This window comes from Seriola dumerili, unplaced genomic scaffold (assembly GCF_002260705.1).
Source record: "Seriola dumerili isolate Sdu_G_001 unplaced genomic scaffold, Sdu_1.0 BDQW01000091.1, whole genome shotgun sequence".
Taxonomy (NCBI): domain Eukaryota; kingdom Metazoa; phylum Chordata; class Actinopteri; order Carangiformes; family Carangidae; genus Seriola; species Seriola dumerili.
The window spans coordinates 2,433,756-2,451,972 of NW_019174346.1; the positions used below are offsets into that span (position 1 = coordinate 2,433,756).

The 18,217-nt window shown below is 40.3% G+C and overlaps 1 protein-coding gene across 2 annotated transcripts; it reads right to left on the minus strand.

Moving 5' to 3' along the window:
• Positions 1–5,513: 5,513 nt before the first annotated feature.
• LOC111222169 (ribosomal protein S6 kinase alpha-4-like) lies at positions 5,514–18,005 on the minus strand. 2 transcript variants are annotated; one of them, XM_022745760.1, is made up of 18 exons: positions 17,028–18,005; positions 15,863–15,934; positions 15,185–15,252; positions 14,595–14,745; positions 14,275–14,390; positions 13,497–13,604; positions 13,256–13,333; positions 12,025–12,128; positions 11,686–11,836; positions 11,424–11,585; positions 11,050–11,175; positions 10,348–10,481; positions 10,119–10,212; positions 9,787–9,957; positions 8,693–8,884; positions 8,449–8,608; positions 8,131–8,294; positions 5,514–8,018 (listed from the first exon to the last, which is right to left on the minus strand). In XM_022745760.1, exons 1-18 carry the CDS (start codon positions 17,113–17,115, stop codon positions 7,794–7,796), a joined length of 2,364 nt encoding a protein of 787 aa, XP_022601481.1. In that variant the 5' UTR covers positions 17,116–18,005; the 3' UTR covers positions 5,514–7,793. The 2 variants fall into 2 exon arrangements, with proteins under 2 accessions (XP_022601481.1, XP_022601480.1); XM_022745759.1 differs by having other exon boundaries at positions 13,256–13,336.
• Between the last annotated feature and the right edge of the window lie 212 nt (positions 18,006–18,217).

Here is an 18,217-nt window from a genome sequence, read left to right on the forward strand (position 1 = left end):
ATATCAGCTGAGGCAGAAATGACGAGATGAGAATGGAGCGTACGGGGTTAACGGCCAGTGAGAGGGGTGATGGGTGCCAGAGGGGAGGGTGAGGTTAATGGAACTGGAGGAGTAAAAAGTGTGAGGAAGGCTGTTTCAGTGGTATGTGAATTGAAAATGGCTTTTTAGCTGCTGAATCAATACACAGTTTCTTTGTTCTGAGAACCTGTTGGTTAGTGGGGGCTCTTTTACTACAGAGGTGAGAGAGTGTGGGACGAAGAGAAACACAAAGAACAGACTTCCTCATCTCCAATGTGCCTCTATTTACACTCATCAGAAAGCATATCATGCTAACATATTCAGAAGGCATCTCAAGTTCACTCTTATCCATTCAAAAATAAAGATGTATCAGCTCTACTGCTATCCACCCAGAGATTTCCTTTAGTAAAGGAATATTCTGCTGCAGAAAAATATGTCTTTATCCTTCCAGTATCTCTTAGGTTGACCTGCATGATTAAATGAAAGCAGCCCTGTGTGCACTGCATGACTCAGTTTTCTGAGATCTATTCACAGATGTTAGCTGCTGCAAAATTAAAGTTGCTTGTGTAAATACCACTGAGTCAGAGCTGGACAAAAGGTAAGAGGGCAGGAGTAGACATGCTCGACAAAGGATCTCTCTTACTCATCCTCCAGCACGAGGCTTTTGGCCAGCACTCAGAAGCTCACGGAGCGATTTCATAAAGCCTGAGTAAGTGTGCCATTGCTTTCACAACACAAAAAGAAAGAGGATTCACTCATTAGCTGGGGTGTATTAATTTACTTACCGCTGTTAATTTGCAAACTGTCGCTGCCAGGTGAAAACCTCTTAACTGGTTATTTTTAATTTCTAACTTCAATTAAAGCTGTGTGCTACGAAAGTATGTTGACCCTCGGGTTAATGAAACCTCTTCGAACCGATGACAAAGTCCAACAAAAATATAATGCAGCTAAAAAAAACTCACGTTTAATGTCTCTCCTTGCTTTATTGTTCAGGCATTCTTTTTAAAAAGAAGAGGATCAGTTTTCGTTTAAAGGTTCATCCCAGGAATTTTATATTGCACATGCATCTAGTTTGAGACAGAGTTAAAATAAGAATTGTCAGAATTAGCAGCTGCAGTATCCTGACTCTGAATGGATCAAGCTTCAAAAGGGCTGGATCCTACAGTTCCCACAATGCAACTCAGTAGCATCTTTAAAACAAAAGTTTTCTGTCTGATATCAAAAGTCGTAACTCTCTAAATCTTCATTATTCAACTGCCCCTTTAAGAATCTACTTGTCCCATAAATCTCCGTACAGTTTGCATCATATAGCAGGATTAGCAGCAGCGTTTCGCGACTACGGAACTTTAATCATCGCTACGTGTGATCTGCTATGGAAACTGATCAATAAGTGAATTCCTGCAGCGTGATTGTGCTCCCAGTAAATATTTCCCCCTTTTCGTCTGCGTGTGCTGCTGACTGAAGGAAGAGCTCTCTGTTCTTGGGTCACGTCCAGGCTTGTACGGACTGTAATTGATGATATTGAGCAAGTGTTCGGTCCAGATCTGTCTTTGTCATGCTCGATATATTACATTTATTCTGTGCAAATCATTCACCCAGGGACTGATTTGATTAATGACTCAATGACACATTATATTCATGTTATCCATCGGTTCTCAATTGCTCATTTTGGCCCCCGTGCTGTCAGTGCCAAGCACCCTACTGACCCCCGGTGGTGTGGGATTTATGGTGCAGCACTCAGGACCATGGACAGCGTCAGAGTTCATGAAGCTCATCGGTGAACTAATAAGAGCACTCTCTCTTCTTGATAGGCAACGTTTTGTGACATACTCCACATATTACCATGACTCACATATTTTAATAGTCTGTTAAATATTTCATTAAGCGCTCTCATCAGCTAAAACACTTAATGTACAGTTTTTATCATAAAGCTGTGGCTGTACAAAAGCAGCTGCTCTCCCACGCTATTTCCTTTAAAGCTGCAGGATCTCAAACAACAAGGAAAAGAAACCCATTACAAAGAAATGTTGTCCACAACTGTAAATAAATCACATCTCAGGGGACTTTATTTTTTGAAACACTTTTGTTCGCTCGTTACCGGAAAGCTAATAACAGCTTTTATGGCACTTTCATAGGTGTCTGTGGAGCTGTTAATATGTTTAAGATGACATTTTAATTCCACCTCCTAATCAATATTTAATTCCTTCCAAAGCTAAACATAGTTTCAGTTTGCCATGCCAACGGTTTGTGTGATTTGTATGAGTAAACATTTGCTTCTTCCTGCAGAGACAAAAGTCTTGCCCTTCAGAAAGTGCAGCTGTTTGTGAGCGATGCGTTGCCAATAAGAGCGGCCTCTGCTGCGGCACACAGTCTGTAGAATATGTGAAGCGAAGAGTTTGATTAGCCTGCAGGCTCAGCAGGGGATTCATCTGCTGCCAACAATCAATGAACAGCCTGCAAAGCATGCCAATCAGTTTTATTGGTCTCTCCTTGCTCTTGTGTTGTCACATGCATCATCACCACCACTATAAGATTTGCTTTTGTGGCTCTAGTTTTGGAAATGTCTGTCAACCCACCACTTTGGTCTAGACTGGAACAACTCAACAGCTGTCCGGTAGACTGCCATGAATTGTATGCACAGATATTCATGGTCCCAGAGGATGCGTCCCAATTACTGGTGACTCCCTGACTTTTCCTTTAGCACCGCCAGCAGGTCAAACTGTCTGACTTCACACATTCATGGTTCCCAGAGGATGAGTCCGACTGACTCTAGTGATCCTTGAGTTTTTCTCACAATCAAGGAAACGTCTCAACAACTACTGGATGAGCTGCTATGAAATGTGCTTCATACATTTATGATCCCAAAAGTAATGACTTTTAAAAATGAGATCCCCTGACTTTTAATCTATTGCCAACATCAGGTCAAATTTTAATTTTTTTAATACGCCATCCCACCCGTGGGACACTTTGGTCTTGGTGCACTCAGTACTTTAGGCGTATTTTTGTCTGTGCCAGACTCAATCTTCACACGATCTTGACAAATTATACATCGTTTGAAAGATCCAAGTCTCCTGATTCTATCTGTGCAAAGGATTTCAGGAGCCTCATATCACTGCAACAGCTTCTGACACAGAATTGGTTCAGACTTGTAGCTATGGCTTCACTAAGAAGGTGCTGTGACAGGCCTTATTCCCTTTTCTATGTCAAAGAAAAAAAAGGAAGGCAAAAATATTTAGTTTATGCTTCTGTAGCTTTGGTTCAGATTCCATTATATTATTATTATATTATTCTATATAGTACACTCATATTCATTCTAAATTTTTGGGTGTAAAACATAAATGAGACCAGTATGATGACTGTAATCAAAAAGGTTTAGGAACAGTAACTTTTCTATTGTGGTTACATAAACTTTTATGTATTTTAATATTGTGTTACATATGAATTGAAAGGGTAGAGTAACTAGGACCCCGCTACATTCAACTATTTAATTTCTTCTAATTTTTCAGAGTAAGAAATAAGAACACTAAAGCTGTATTGAAAACAATGGCATCAGTGTTTCACTCATCTCGGCAAACCTCATACACTACACTGTGCATGAGAGAGGCTGTAATTTAGTGAGGAGGTGTAATTCAGTGTAATGAAGGTCTTGTATCATTAGATGGACACTGTGTCCTTGTCTGTCCTGCCCTGTGTCCTGTTCATTGTCTCCTGTGCTGATTTATGTTTCAAACATTTGTGTGACCTCGTGATGATCCTGGTGGGGAAATGTGGAGAGTAACAGTCTGTGGCACTGACATGTATCACAGACATGTGTCATGTGACACATCATTTAGATTAGTGCATTTATAGAATAATCAACTAATGTAGTATTAGACATTTTAGAAAGAGCATAGATTTGACTTCTAGTGAGCACGCTGGCATGTCAATATCTGTCACCAGCAAGATGAGACAGGGGACACCTGACACAGGACAAGATGGAGCGACAGAAAACAGGACACTAAGGACAGAGGACAGAGGACAGAGGACAGGGCACAGCAGCCACCTAATGGTACAATAAACTCATTACACAGGATAGGTTGTGTAGCTGCATTGCTAGAAATATTAAAACTGATTAAGAAAAAGAGTTGCAGCTGAGCCGTGCTACAGGCTCAGAAGGAACAGTGATAACAGGATGACAGCAAAGAAAACATCACAGTGTTAAAAGACGCTGGTGACTTCCTGCCCCTGACACCTCACACATTCATATTAGAAACAGTGCAGGTTTTTTTTCCAGTTTCATCAGTTATGAAGCTCAGGAATTTCAAGGACACCAAGGTCAAGTTTAAGAACATGACTGAACAGACGTAGAATAAAGCTCGGCAGTAAGTGCAGCCCTGCCTGTTGCTGCAGCAGGATCACGCATGTTAAACTTCACTTTTATTCCTTCTCCTTTAGATTAATCTAACGCTCTTTTTTTTTTTCCTTCCTGAATCAAACTTCTTTGAAGCGCCTCTGAATCATCCAAACTGCAGCTGCCCGGCTTTTTACCACAAACAGCAAGAGATCACACATCGCACCCGTTTCATCCTCCCTCCGCCGGCTCCCAGTCAAATTCAGCATCCCTTTTAAAATACTGGTGCTCACCTTCAGAGCCTCACATGGCCAAACACCCCACACATTGCTGAGCTCCTCCCTGTCAGCTCTACTGAACAGAAATTACTGTCCGTCCCTGGAACCTGCTGTAAGACCAGAGGTGACCGAGGTTTTCAAGCTGTGGCACCTAAACTATGAACACCCCCACCCCGACCCCGTCTGCTTGTGACCCATAGACTCCTGTGACGTCTTCATGAAGCAGCTGAAAATATGGTGGGTCAGTCTGTCTGAATACCTCCTCCTTTTTATTTCAGTGCTCTTTATTTATTTTATTGCTTTTATCGGCGTATGTCTTGAACTTTTGTACTTTTTTATGATGTAAAGCACTTATGATTTTTTTTTTATCTGATATATAAATACATTTTTACTTAGTTTACTTAAACAGATCACTTAAATCATTTATTGCAGACAGATGCTGTTGGAGGCATTGAGTGGGGAGTTAAAGATAAAGTTGAATAACTTAATAGATTCATTACTTTATAAACGTTAGTGGTTTCACAATCTGATCTGATCACTTACTTGTGGTAGAATTTCTCATCCGGCAATTGCACAACCACCATTTCAAAAGAAGCTGACTGATAACTTTACCTCTTGTTTTGACATTCATTAAAGCATCGCTGAATTTAAATGAGAAATTTTCCCTCCTGTTATGAAAACGTACGTTTGGAATAGCTTTTCTCAGAGGAAGGGTTATCAAACTTCCTGTATAATTTATTGTGTTTGCATTTAGTACCAATAACTCTCACCGTCAGTATTAATGCATCTCATTGTAGTCGGAGCAGACAGTGTCACATTAATGAGAACTCTTCCTCACAGCCATTTAAAGAGCAGTTACAACACTCAAAAGACAAAACACACAGCCATCTATTTAAAAGTAATGTTTATTTTGCACCAAACAAAAAATCTTGGTGCAAAAGATAAATTCCCAGTTACGACATCAGTGACAGTGCATCTCAGTAAAATAGTAATGCTCAACAAAAGAAAGAAAAATATCATTTACTACATCAAAAGAATATCAACACCAATAAAAGCACAGTTTAAGTAAAAATTCAATGTTCAAACACAAACAACCAGTTACCTTTAAACAGACAGAGGCAGAAAACAACAAGAAAATAATACAGTTACTTGCAATAATGCTTCATCTGGTGCAGAAACATCAGCACAGCCAATCTCCCAATGCCACTCATGCGCTCTCTCTCTCACACACATGCACGCGCACGCACACACACGCGTGCACACACACACACACACGCACGGTGCTGGTACAAAACAGGAGCCAAATGATCATAATCCCATTACCACAGCATTAAAATCAATTACATGTAATAAATATCAGTAAAAGCACCTTTAAAGCTGAAATGTTTTTAATTGATCAACTGACTGTGCAACATGTAAAAAAAAAAGAAAAAAAAATATTCCAATAAAAACATAATTACATCTGGAGACTGATATACCATTAGAACAGCTGTCAATTTTTAAATCATTACATAAGTATTTTTTTGCTCTGAATCAAGGATTTACAAGGATTTAAGGAGTATCTACACAACAGACCTCACAGGATGTTTTAAAAGAGCCATTTGAAAGTCATCATTGAGTCTCTCATTCTGTGATATCGTTTGAATTTCAAAGCCATTTGTTTTAAAACCACTTCTGTAAAAAGACAAATAGGTGACCTTTGCAGCCCAGGTAACAACAAGCTGAGCTTCATCAACAGGCAACAGATTCACTGTTGGGGGAGCCGCATACGGCGCTGGTCTGATGGGCCAACAGAAAACTGTAATACCCTTTTAAAATTCTCAAGCCCGAGGCGGTGCACGCTCAAAGTCACCACAATGGATTTTACTCCAGTCTGCCTGGAAACACTCCAGCTGCACTTTGTAGCATAAAAAAACATAAACCCAAGATACCAAAATATAGAAAAACATTCTTATAGTTCATCATCACGACAGATTAGCATGCTAGACGTTTTCAGACCAGCACGATAATGCGAGAAATTTACAGCAAAGTATGACAAGAAAATCACACTGTATGTCACGACCGCTTCTGTGTCTTCATCTCTTTTTACAGGTGCTACTGTTGGACACTTGGTTAGTACTGTGACCACTTCAAGTCAAACTCTGATTGTTCATCAAAACACTTACTCAGAGCCAGCTAACAAAACTCATGCTCCACACAGTCTGTAGAGCTGGTAGTGTAATGGAGGTGCAGCCGCAGATGCACTCTGGACTAAAGATCATCAGTTAAAACCTGTATCAAATAGAGATCATTTCAACTACACTATTATTCATCCTACGCAATCTCCAAGGTTGTTCAGACCACAAGCTTTTCCCTCTGTGCTCAGTCCTTTCAGAAATTTGCCTTTTTGACCATTTGATCTTTTACATTCTTTGCAAATAGTGCAAACACTAGTGCCCAACCTAAACTAATCAAAAGAAGGAGAACAGTTTTCACAAAACTGTTGTTTTTACAGAACAGAGTGCCAACGTGGGGCACAACAGCACTTGTGGCCAAACTTTATTTCTGCCAATCATTATACGTGTGGCAAAGGTAAAAAATAATTCGATACAATCAAAGAATTAAATCTGCAAATTCCTGGAAGGACTGTTTATTTGCTATGTGCAAATTTGTGTATAATCACAACGGCTCAATTCATATATTCACTGCTTTGCTGTATATATGGCTTCTGCTCATTTATGGCTCCTTTTTCCCTTTATCCCTATGTAGCCAGGCACTGTTTCTTACCCACAGTGAAAACAGGTAAATGTCTCATTTTTAACATTTAGTGTGTGATTTCACCAAATTCTGGTGAGTAGATACTGAATAAGTATTAATTTGTCTAAAGGCCACAGATTTGTGTACAAGTCAAAACACCAAACCAGACCTCTACCGTCTTCTTCATCCGCTTGAGGAAAATACGTGTTTGGTTTTGGGGAAAATGTGATACAATTACTGAAGGTGTTGGACTGTTAAAAAGTGGAATTCAATTTTGTATTGAAGACCTAACACTTACCCTAAAACCAGTCTTTTGGTCGTCAGTATGTTTTCTGAGAGTGAGTGACCCTATCAGCACTGGAGGACTTCATGTTGCCAGTATAAGTACATACTGCTTCATTTCCCAGCTGGTCCCTCCCCTGCCGTTTAGGCTAGCTCTGCTTTGGGGCCACAGTTTGTTTTGGCTGTGCTTTGGATGCTGTTGCAGAGGCAGAGGCAGAGGCAGAGGAGGAAGTGGAAGAAGAGGAGGATGAAGAGGATGAACTCCATCGGGTCTCTACACCTGTGCTTGTCATCTTAAGCTTCCGTCGTTTTGCGAGGGGAGCGTTGTCGACACTTTTCAGAAAGAAGCCCTCTCTCTTACCACGGTTGAAAGCCTGGAGAGAGGAGAGTGACCAAAGAAAAGGAAATGAACCACAAGATGAAAGCACATTAGAGACATGCACAACATCTATTTTAAGAGCCTCTCTCAGTACACAATGCAAGTACCTTGTAGGTAGCATTAACGTAGGTGCGAACAGTAGGCCCACTGGACTCAAGCACATCTGGAGTGCACAAGGGAGTGGTGGACATGGATGCTCCACCCTGCAGCCAGCTGTTCTCTTTCAGATCAGAGAGTTTGAGACGCCTCTCTGGATCCACTGTCAGTAGGCCTTTTATCATAGACAGACGAGAAGAGAAGAAGAAATTAGGGACAAAGACAAAACACGCAGACATTTATCTGATGCAAAATCAGACATTTTCAAACAGAGCAGGAAGAAACTAACAAAGCACCTACTGTCAACAAAAACAAACTATATCACACACCTTTGACAAGCTCTTTGGCATCCTCTGACACTCCCTTCCAGGCCTCCCCATCCAATGAGAAATCACCCTCTTTTATCTTCTGCATGATGTCAGCAGCATATGACGAGGTCATCCCACGTTGCTCACTCTGAAAGGGCACCTGGCCTGACAGCATGGTGTACTGACGGAAACACACAGAGAGCCGTTAGTACGTCAGTTCACTTGACTGATGTGACAGAATCCACGGTTTTAAAGTCGAAATTACCAGGATGACCCCAAGACTCCAGAGGTCACAGGCCTTGTCGTATCCTGCGCTCTCAAAAAGTTCAGGTGCAGCGTACTGCAGCGTGAAGCAGGGAGTCTGCAGGGGGGCGCTGCCTGCTGGGCACAGCCGGGCAAATCCAAAATCTATTACTTTCAGCACCGAGTCCGCCCCCTCATCTGTAAACAGCACGTTCTGTAAGGTAAACAAACAAAAACCATGCTGATCTGCTCTCGTTTTTCTTTTCCCGACAGAGGAGAGGCTGTTAAATACGACTACTACTGAATACAACAGGTTGGTATGTTCCTGGCTTTAATATATGCTCAGCACATGTGGCGCAAAGGTGGGAGTAGAAGGCATTTGGAAAATATGACTAGCTGCCGGAGGACAAGAGCTACTTCTACGTCACTCAACCATGATTCATCGTTTGTTGATTCTCAGTACTTTACTCAATACTTAAGAAAAAATGTGCAGGAATTGTGGAATAATGTAGATAAGCAGTTTTAATCAAACACTTTTGCATATGTATCAGCATCAGAAGTAAAAGTTTGAGATGAAAAAAGGCATCTCAGTAAAACACTGCGCAGAACTAAAGGTTAATGGGTGATTCTTTGCACTATCTGTCATCAACAGCTGCTTGATTCTACATGAAAGCCTTCAGTTAATTATATCCCACAGCGATGTGAAGCCAGCAGGATATCTGTGTGATAACAGCAGCGCAGAGACATTCTGCACTGTTGTCTGCCATGTTTACCTTGACTAAATCCTGTGAAAACTTTGCTGTAAAATAACCACACCAGCAACACATCAAACTGCTCGCTTATAACTCTGTATTCAGCCAGTTTGAGCAGGACAACCTAAAGGTGCAGAGGAGGTGTTGATACTGCACGTAAACCTGCTTTATAATAAATTAAATGTGGAAATCTCTCTTTCTTCAATATGAGGCCTTTAACGCACCGTGGCTTCCTTTAATTATTGAAATGCATTTCTAATTCCAGTATGATGTGATACAGCAGAATTATGACTGAAGAGTGTTGCTGTCTTTTTTAAGTGGGGGATTCTGTATAGTTTCAGGATTTAATCCAGTCGCAGCTCACCTCTGGTTTGAGGTCTCTGTGCACGACTCCAGCCTCGTGCATGAAGCTGACGGCTGAGACCAGGCTCTGTAACAGCTGACTGGCCTCCGCCTCGCCAAAAAGTTTCTTCCTCTTGATCCTTTCCAGCAGCTCCCCACCTCGCAGAAGCTCCATCACTAAATATGTGTGGTACTGATAGAGAGGGAGACGAGGAAAGACAAGGATTTATGTGATGATTCTGTTCTTGCATGCCGCTTCATATCCGGCATTACATCCTTCTAAGTACATCCAGTATATTTACTAGTTGTTGTGTTGATGTCATGTCAGTACTTGAACACATTCCTCCATTGTACCTGATCAGTATAGACGTCGTGCAGCTTGACGATGTTGGGGTGAACCTCACATTGCCTTAAAGCAGCAACCTCCCTCTGAGTGTTTGCCTCCATTCTAACAGAGGGAAGAAATGTCAAAGGACATCCTGTGACTGAACATCAGATGGTCGGTGACACAGTGAAGCACAGTCAAGCACACAATCACAGTGCTATTACTAGGATGGTGTAGCAGCGTCACATCTCCACTCACCTGCGGCTCACGATCTTGACTGCATACTCGTGGCCACTTTGCTTGTGTCTGCACTTCCTGCACACAGAGAAGCTACCCTCACCTAGGGGTGGCCCGTGAAGACACAGCTCATAGTGAAGGAAAAACTGGGATTCCTGGACAAAGAAGGGACGGTGTGAGTCACACTGATGGTGTGTTCATTTTCTGTTTTAAGCTGAAAAGTCAATATTAATGTACCTGAAAAGATGAAACTGGGCTGGTTAACATATCAAGTATAATCAAGTATTTATCATCTATTATTATCCTTTTCTTTGCATCATGAGCTGTGATACACACGCGTTGTTAAGTTAACAAAACAAAGTAAATTACAAAGTGTGATTTCTCTTCAGTTGAACTCTGTAATGTTGAAAACAACATTGTAGCTCCAGTTTGATTTCAGTTTATACCATGCAGTCTAAAGTGATAAAAATCACATTGACAAACTGTGGTTAGGAGTCTCAGCTAAATGAACAAGTTTCTCTTCCTTCCTGTCTGCCCTGAACACAGCTGAACCTTTTTATCTCTGTATATAACCAGAGAGATTTCAAAAATGACAAAAGACACTTTGGTTATATCACAATGGTTTTACAAGACTGCACCTCTCCCATAAAATAAAGAACAATAACTGATGCTACGATCCCTTCAGCCTTGTCCAAAAACAGCATCATAAGCCAAGATCCATACCTCTAACATTGCGCTGCGCTGGACAGAAGCCGAACCCGGTCGATCGGCACCAATCTGGGTTTCTACAAAGTCTCCCATGACCGCGTTCTTATTGAACAGGATGGAAGGAGCAATAAAGGAGTAACCCTAAAATAACAGAGAAGAGATGTTGCATGTATGAGGAGGTAATACATGTTGAGTGGTCTGACTGCATTAAAACTGCATTAATAGAAAATACATTAAGAGATCTAAGAGACCGTTTAGTAAATCAAACGATTTATTAATTCAACTACCATCTACTATATCCAAATGTGATTTTTTTTTTAGCTGGTGGTTACAGGTGTTGTATTTTGAAAACGTTTACAAGTGTTAGAGGAGACACAGCAGGGACTGACCTGGAACAGGCGGTCAGTGCTTGGAGGCGTGCTTGCTGGAGAGTAGACAGGATCCATCCCAGTGAACTCCTCAGCGAAGTTTCCCACGTCCAGTTCGCTCTTCAGCTCCGGTTTGAATGGACTTGGCAGCTTCTTCTGTGATAGGTCAGCCCAGTTCAGTCCCTGTTAGGAAACAAAAGCAGATGGGAGTCATGGATGAATAAAAAAAGGTGACAGGGGAAGAGAGATATCAGAGCAAATGGCAGCTGAAGATAAGTAGGACCTTGAAGAAGTGATGTGCTTTGATGTCTTCAGCCCCTCTCGGTCCGGAGCCCAGTCTCTTGTGAGGATCTTTCACCAACAGTTTCCTCAGCAGGTCCTGAGCAATTGGTCCAATCATAGAGGGGAACGGTGGATCACAGCGCAGAATACGTCTGAGTGAAGAGTGGCGAAGAGATGGAGGAGGCTTTAAGGTCTTCATCGTGTTATGAACAATCTCATGCAAAATTATCTAACTGCAAGTCAGGTAAATAGTATCTAGAACACAATGGCTGAAATCATTTTAATGAATTGGAGAATGAGGAGTTAATTTAAGATTTCAATCAACATCAGCATCACTCACTTTGACACCTCACTCTGGGAGTTCCTCTCTCCCTCCAAGGTAAAAGGAGACGCTCCTGTCAGCAGCTCAAACATCAGGATCCCAAGGCTCCACCAATCTACCGACTGAAGGGAGAGACGGCTTAAAGAACAATAGTTGAAAGAAAGAGAACAAAATAGGTGCAGTTGATGCACCCACTGCCTATTCAATCTGTCAGTGCACCCTGGGTTGTCTGTCATGTGACTGACTGACACTAGAAAAAACACACTAGTTCCAGGTTACATCCCTGCTTATCAGAGTCATAGAAAACATGAACCATTTGTGTCACATTTTGTCATAAATGCTGTGAAGTCTGGAGTGATAGGTCACACTGACCTTGACCTTTGACCTTTGAGCACCAAAATGTAATCAGTTCATCCTTGAATAAATGTGAGATACTGAGGGCAAATACTGAGTAAATACTGAGATATCGTGTCCATGAGAATGTGGCTGACGGATGGACAACCTGAAAACGACTCTGGCTGTCGATGGCGCGGAGGCAGAAAAATCGCAACTGAAATTTTGATCTAATGTAGAGCCTTCAAGTACATGTTGCGTGGTTACCCAAAGTCAGCACTTAGTATTTAACTGGAAGCCAAATGTTAAGTCATAATTTATCTCCCTGTCATCCTGAAACATCTAATTATAAACAACATATAATCTGAACTTTAAGTCTCCTGATATTCGACTGAAAAGCTTTAACATTAACAGAAGTATCTGAACACTGAACACCATGGGCCAGTTTCACAGAGATACTTGAGACAGTGTTGGTTCAGTCATCATGTTGCTCATAGATCAGTCTCACGCAAGTCAGCCTGTTTCACAAGAATAAAGACTGACTCATTTTAAACCAAAAACATTTGAAATCTTACCACCAGGCTAACTCAGATGTAAGACCCATGTTACCATGGTAACAAACAATGACACCGGCGCTGACCAGCAGAACTCAGCAACCAGAAACAAGAAAACACAGTTCACAATCTGGGGTTTGTTAACATTGTTATGGAGAGAGCAAAGGGGAGGGAAAGAGTTTTGAGAGACCACAGTGATTTTTTTTTTCATTTTGAAAAAGTCTTAATTTAACCAGAATTCATTGCACCAAAGTCCGGTTTAAGATAGTCAAGAACTAAACCGCTTTGTGCAACAGATGAATTCAGACATGAATCTGAAGTCTGGCTGTTTGTTATATCTGTCTTTACTCTTATACATCTACCTTGCCATGTCCCGTCTTCCCCCTGATGATTTCAGGCGCCATGTACTCAATGGTGCCGCAGAAAGAGTAGGTCCTTTCCTTCTGGAATGAGGACAAAGGGGAGATTATGTACATTTGTAAAAACAAATCCTCTATGAACAAAATATTGTTATAAGATAACATTACACACAATGCCTGCACCATTTTCCACATGCACACACACACAGTTCTATGGTTCAGTTGTGGCATTGTGTTCACATACCTCTTCTTCTAAAAACTCTTTGCTGAGCCCAAAATCTGTCAATACCACATGGCCTTCACTGTCGAGAAGAATGTTTTCCAATTTGATGTCTCGGTACACAATCCCAAGCTGCACAAAAACAAATACAATGAAATCTTACCTGTTACAGTCGTGGTATGTGCAGTATTTGTGAACAGAGATGGCATGCAGTGAAAACAGAACATACAACATCTTTACAAAAAAAAAAAAAAAAAAAGTTGAAATGACCCATTATCCGCTGGTTATTTCCAGTAATACCAGCACCTTTCAAGCCTATTCAGAAATGAGAACGGTTTTATTTGATGCTATCCAAAGGAACAAAATACTAAAGTCAACTTTATGGTTTTCAGCCAATTGGACAATTTGTGTAAATGGTTATTTTTCCACCAGAAAAATCTACTATTTCAAACATTTTTCTATTCATTTTAGTGCTGGATTGTCCATCTAGTTTAAATGCTAAAGGTCATAACTTATAAAGTAACAGAATGCTGCTAATTAACCTCAGGAGTGTACTCTAAACAGTATTTACATTTGTTAGGTGGCCAGAGACACGACTCAAATGAGGTGATAATGTTGTTCTGTGTCTGTTAAATTAGTGTAATGAGGCACCTGCTGGCCAACACATCAGCTGTAAGTACTTTCTAAATGTATTATGTCAGTGCATTGTCTCTGTAAGCTCGATTTGTCTTCCTTCTCCCCCCGTGTCCAAAATTCGATGAATGCGGCTTTAAGTTACCGAGCTGGAAGCAGCAACACCCACCTTGTGCAGGTGCTCCAGAGCCAGGATTATTTCCCCGATATAAATCCGCACCGCCTCCTCAGGAAAGTGATCCCGCTGGTACAAATGAGTGAACATCTCCCCACCGCTCACATAGTCTGCACTCACACACACAGACAAATACACAGGGAGCTTGAATAGACATAATACAGAAATTACACAAACACACACACATATTGCACAAAAGGCCAACAAACAGACATACAGTAATAGACAGAAACATAAAGAGAACATCTATTCAGCACTTCAAGACTGAAGAGACAAGAGTTTCCTATATTTGGCTCTAGTGCTCCACCACTCACCCAGGATGAGATGTAGTTTGCTCTGCGTCTGAAAGGCATAGTGGAGCGTGACCAGGAAGGGAGACTGGCGGATGTGCTCGAGCACCTGCCTCTCAGTGCGGGTATGTTCTGTTGTCTTTGCCTTTTGAACAATCGCTGCTTTCTTTAATACCTAAGGTAACAATCAAAATAAACTTACATTAAATTCAGACATCCTGAATGGAGTTAATTCTGAAGACCACATGAAGTAAAATACTACATTAGGTTAAAGCAAAGTGTACTGTATATTCATATTGCTAAAAGAGACGTCACATTTAAAATATTATCTGCCTGTGAGAAAATTCTGCTCAAAGTAGTTCAATATATTTTTCTCCATTCCTTCTGTAAACTTTCAGTGAATGGCAGCACAGTCCATCTTTACTCATCATATAGTTTGCAACTATTAAAATAAGTATTAAATCAATTTTGAACAAAAGCAAAATCAGTTAATCATTCACATAAAACATGTTTTAAAAGATTTCCCATCTTGTATTTAAAACATTACCCAAAGATTTTTATTTTTATCAAAGAAATGATCACATTTAGTTCAATACATCAACCAACGGTCTCACCTTCATAGCATATAGCTGGCCCACATCATGACCGCTGTTCTTCCTGACCAAAAACACTTTTCCATAAGCTAGACAAAGACAAACAAATATTTCCTCAAGTCATTCAAAGAATTGTTCATCAGAAAGTCAAACAACCACCGGCAAACTAAGAAACACCATCAGATTGTGCCTTAATTGGTTCTGGGGCCACAGCAAAACATGAGCACAGGGTGAACAGGTGCGAAAAGATGATTTCAAGTGTCTGGAAATCACCCGAATATATGCAAAAACATTCCTGCACACAACATTTAATTAGGTGTTGGTTTTTTTGTTGATAGAAACGACCTCTTAAGCTCTCCCATAGGTATTTAGCATGGATGAGATCTAATAACAGCAATATCTACAGCATATGGTCTGCCTCCCAAACATTCACATACTACTCACTGCCTTGATGTTTTGAAACTCCCAAATCAGGAAACAAATGTTGAGACAGGTTTTACCACAGCATTTAACTCCTCAGGGGCATTTTCTCTTTACAGTCTACGAAAGTCAATTTAAATCACCGTGCCCTCAAGATATTTAAGATATATTATGGTCTGTCTTCGTTTACCATACCTCATAATGACATTTTACTCAAGTTTTTTTCAGCTTTAATAACAACTGTGTTTCATATATTTCGTGCTTCATGTGGACACTTACCTCCAGTCCCCAAGACTTTGAGCAGCTCGAAGTTCTCCATGCCGACCCTCTCAGTGTGACCTGTGAGGTTAGCTAGTGACAAAAAGAAAGTACCACAATCAAAACAAACATTACATGTGCTCAATTTCTTCTGCTTTAGTATCCTGCAAACACGTTTTAGACTTTTTTTTTTTTTTCAAAGGGCATGCAGACACAAAAGTGTTTTATCATCTCTTAAAATGTGCTGAAAGAGCTGTCTAACTTTTAAGAGATCCAGGTTTTAACTCCTGAGCAATGCATGAACTGTTTGACTTTGACCATTCTACAAAACCTTTAATGACAAAGTAATACAAATAATCTTAGAGCTTTTTACAATGTTATTAATTGTGAAAGTCATGCATCAAATATAAATACATATTCAATTATCTTAATGTTTCCGAAGCATCACTATTAGCAATTGCTCTGTTCTTTATCGATAAAATGGTTTATGCACTGCAATCGATATCTACAGCCCATTCAATGAGAGATTAAGTGTAGTAATACATTTCTACTGTGACTTCTCATGAAAAACCAGGAGTGACATCATTTATTACGGTTTGGCCAGATCTGCAAGAATCAAACTATACATTCCTCATATAGCACAAAGGAATATGCACCTTAACTTGTGCAGTGTATATAGCAAGCTTTATTATTTTAATCAATTACAATACTTTAAATTAGAAAACAATAAAAACCTGCTTCAAGATTATTACATTCAACACTTCAACCAAAATAAAAGATCCTTATTCGATTCAGGTTGACGCACTAAACACGGTGCGAACATCTTTCTGAGGGCAGCGCACATATCCACTGTTCACAAGCTTCTCAGGCTTGACACACTAATGCTCGGAAAGCCTGACACATGGGTGGTTAGGATCTTGTCAAACAAATTACTTGAGTGTATACTAAAGACCATGAAATCCCTGATCTACATACACTGAGATGAAAAACAGAAACACCTGTATGACGTTATGCAATACAATACATTTGTACAAACTATGTGACTGAAAGTATTTCTTATTAAGACCACTACTTTGTAGTTGTTCTGCTGTCTTCATTAAATAATTGAATTAATTACATTATGCAATGGTTTCTATTGTTCTGGTTACACTGTACATAACGTGCTTGATCAGTTTACTTTGCTTACCATTGGTGATTTGATGCTTGACAGTACAGTCCTTTTCATTTGTTTTTGCATCGGAGTCATCACTACTACCAGATGTGTCCCCAGGCATAACTTAAAGAAAAGTGGACTCTAACCTATACAGACTATTTAAGATCAACTGGGTAGCCAATTTGCTTTTACAAAATATAACACTACGCAAAAAAAAAAAAAAGAAGCTACTGTAGCTGCATTTTCTAGAAGATAAGGATTATAAAACTGACCGGACAGCTGTGTTTTCTAGACAATACTGCTGCCCTAACGTTAATCCCCACGCCTTTGACATCCTGTTGTTTCGCATTATTTATCTCGTGATTGGCCGAAATCTATCAGAAAACAGACTTGCAGCTGTTCAGATTCCAGATGTTTACTATCTGATGGCTTTATTACACAATTAGCTAAGAGAAGGGTCGTCGATACTAATTTATACTAACTGTGTACGTTAGTTACAGTTTTAAGTGTAACTTACACAGTTTAAATGGCTAACGTTAGCATTAGCTGCCTGACAGTGGCGTTAGTCATTATTCACAAGTTGGCTGACGTTTCTTTGTAATGACGCTAAGGCTAGTTTTACATAAACTACAGGTAAAAAAAATAACGCGTAATTAGTCAGTGTGTAAACAGTTACAGCGCTAGTTGGTTAGCATAACTGCTACAATAACAATACACATCACCTAGCTAGCTGGTATAGTAGTAGTAAATTCACAAACTAGCAGCTAGCTAGCGAATTGCTGCTGTGCCCGTCAAAGTTTGAACGCTGGCTAAGGCTAATGTTTAGTTCGCTATGTCTTCAGATACCAGCTGTCAGATCATGTTGGCAAATGCCAGTTCAGGTGATTTCTAATCTTCTTTGTATCCACTAGAGTCGAGTTAATGATTCGCCCATGATGAAATATTTAGACCTCTCTTTGTATTTATTGTCAGAGGCTAGCTAGCTGCTAACACCAGGATGCTTTCGACACAACCTGGGCGACGGTCAGTCACGTGAACCGTCGGTGTGGGCGGAGCGACGTTTAAAGAGAACTCAAAAGTCCAGTAGATCCTGTTTTTGTGTAGTTTAAAAAGTTAATTAATAATGAATTGTAAATAAACAAAAAAAAAACAAACAAAACAAAACAAAATAATTGAATTACATTGAATAAAACTGCAGGTTTAGGGCAGTATGTCCATGGCCT

Bases quoted from the DNA above. Each gene is read 5' to 3' on its own strand.
- LOC111222169 (XM_022745759.1), bottom strand. From the start codon at position 17,115: ATGCCTGGGGACACATCTGGTAGTAGTGATGACTCCGATGCAAAAACA. The intron at 14,391-14,594 runs GTGAGTGGTGGA...GTGTGAGTGCAG, and splicing joins CAAACTACATCTCATCCTGG to ACTATGTGAGCGGTGGGGAG. The intron at 9,958-10,118 runs GTACAATGGAGG...CCTCTCTATCAG, and splicing joins ACGACGTCTATACTGATCAG to TACCACACATATTTAGTGAT.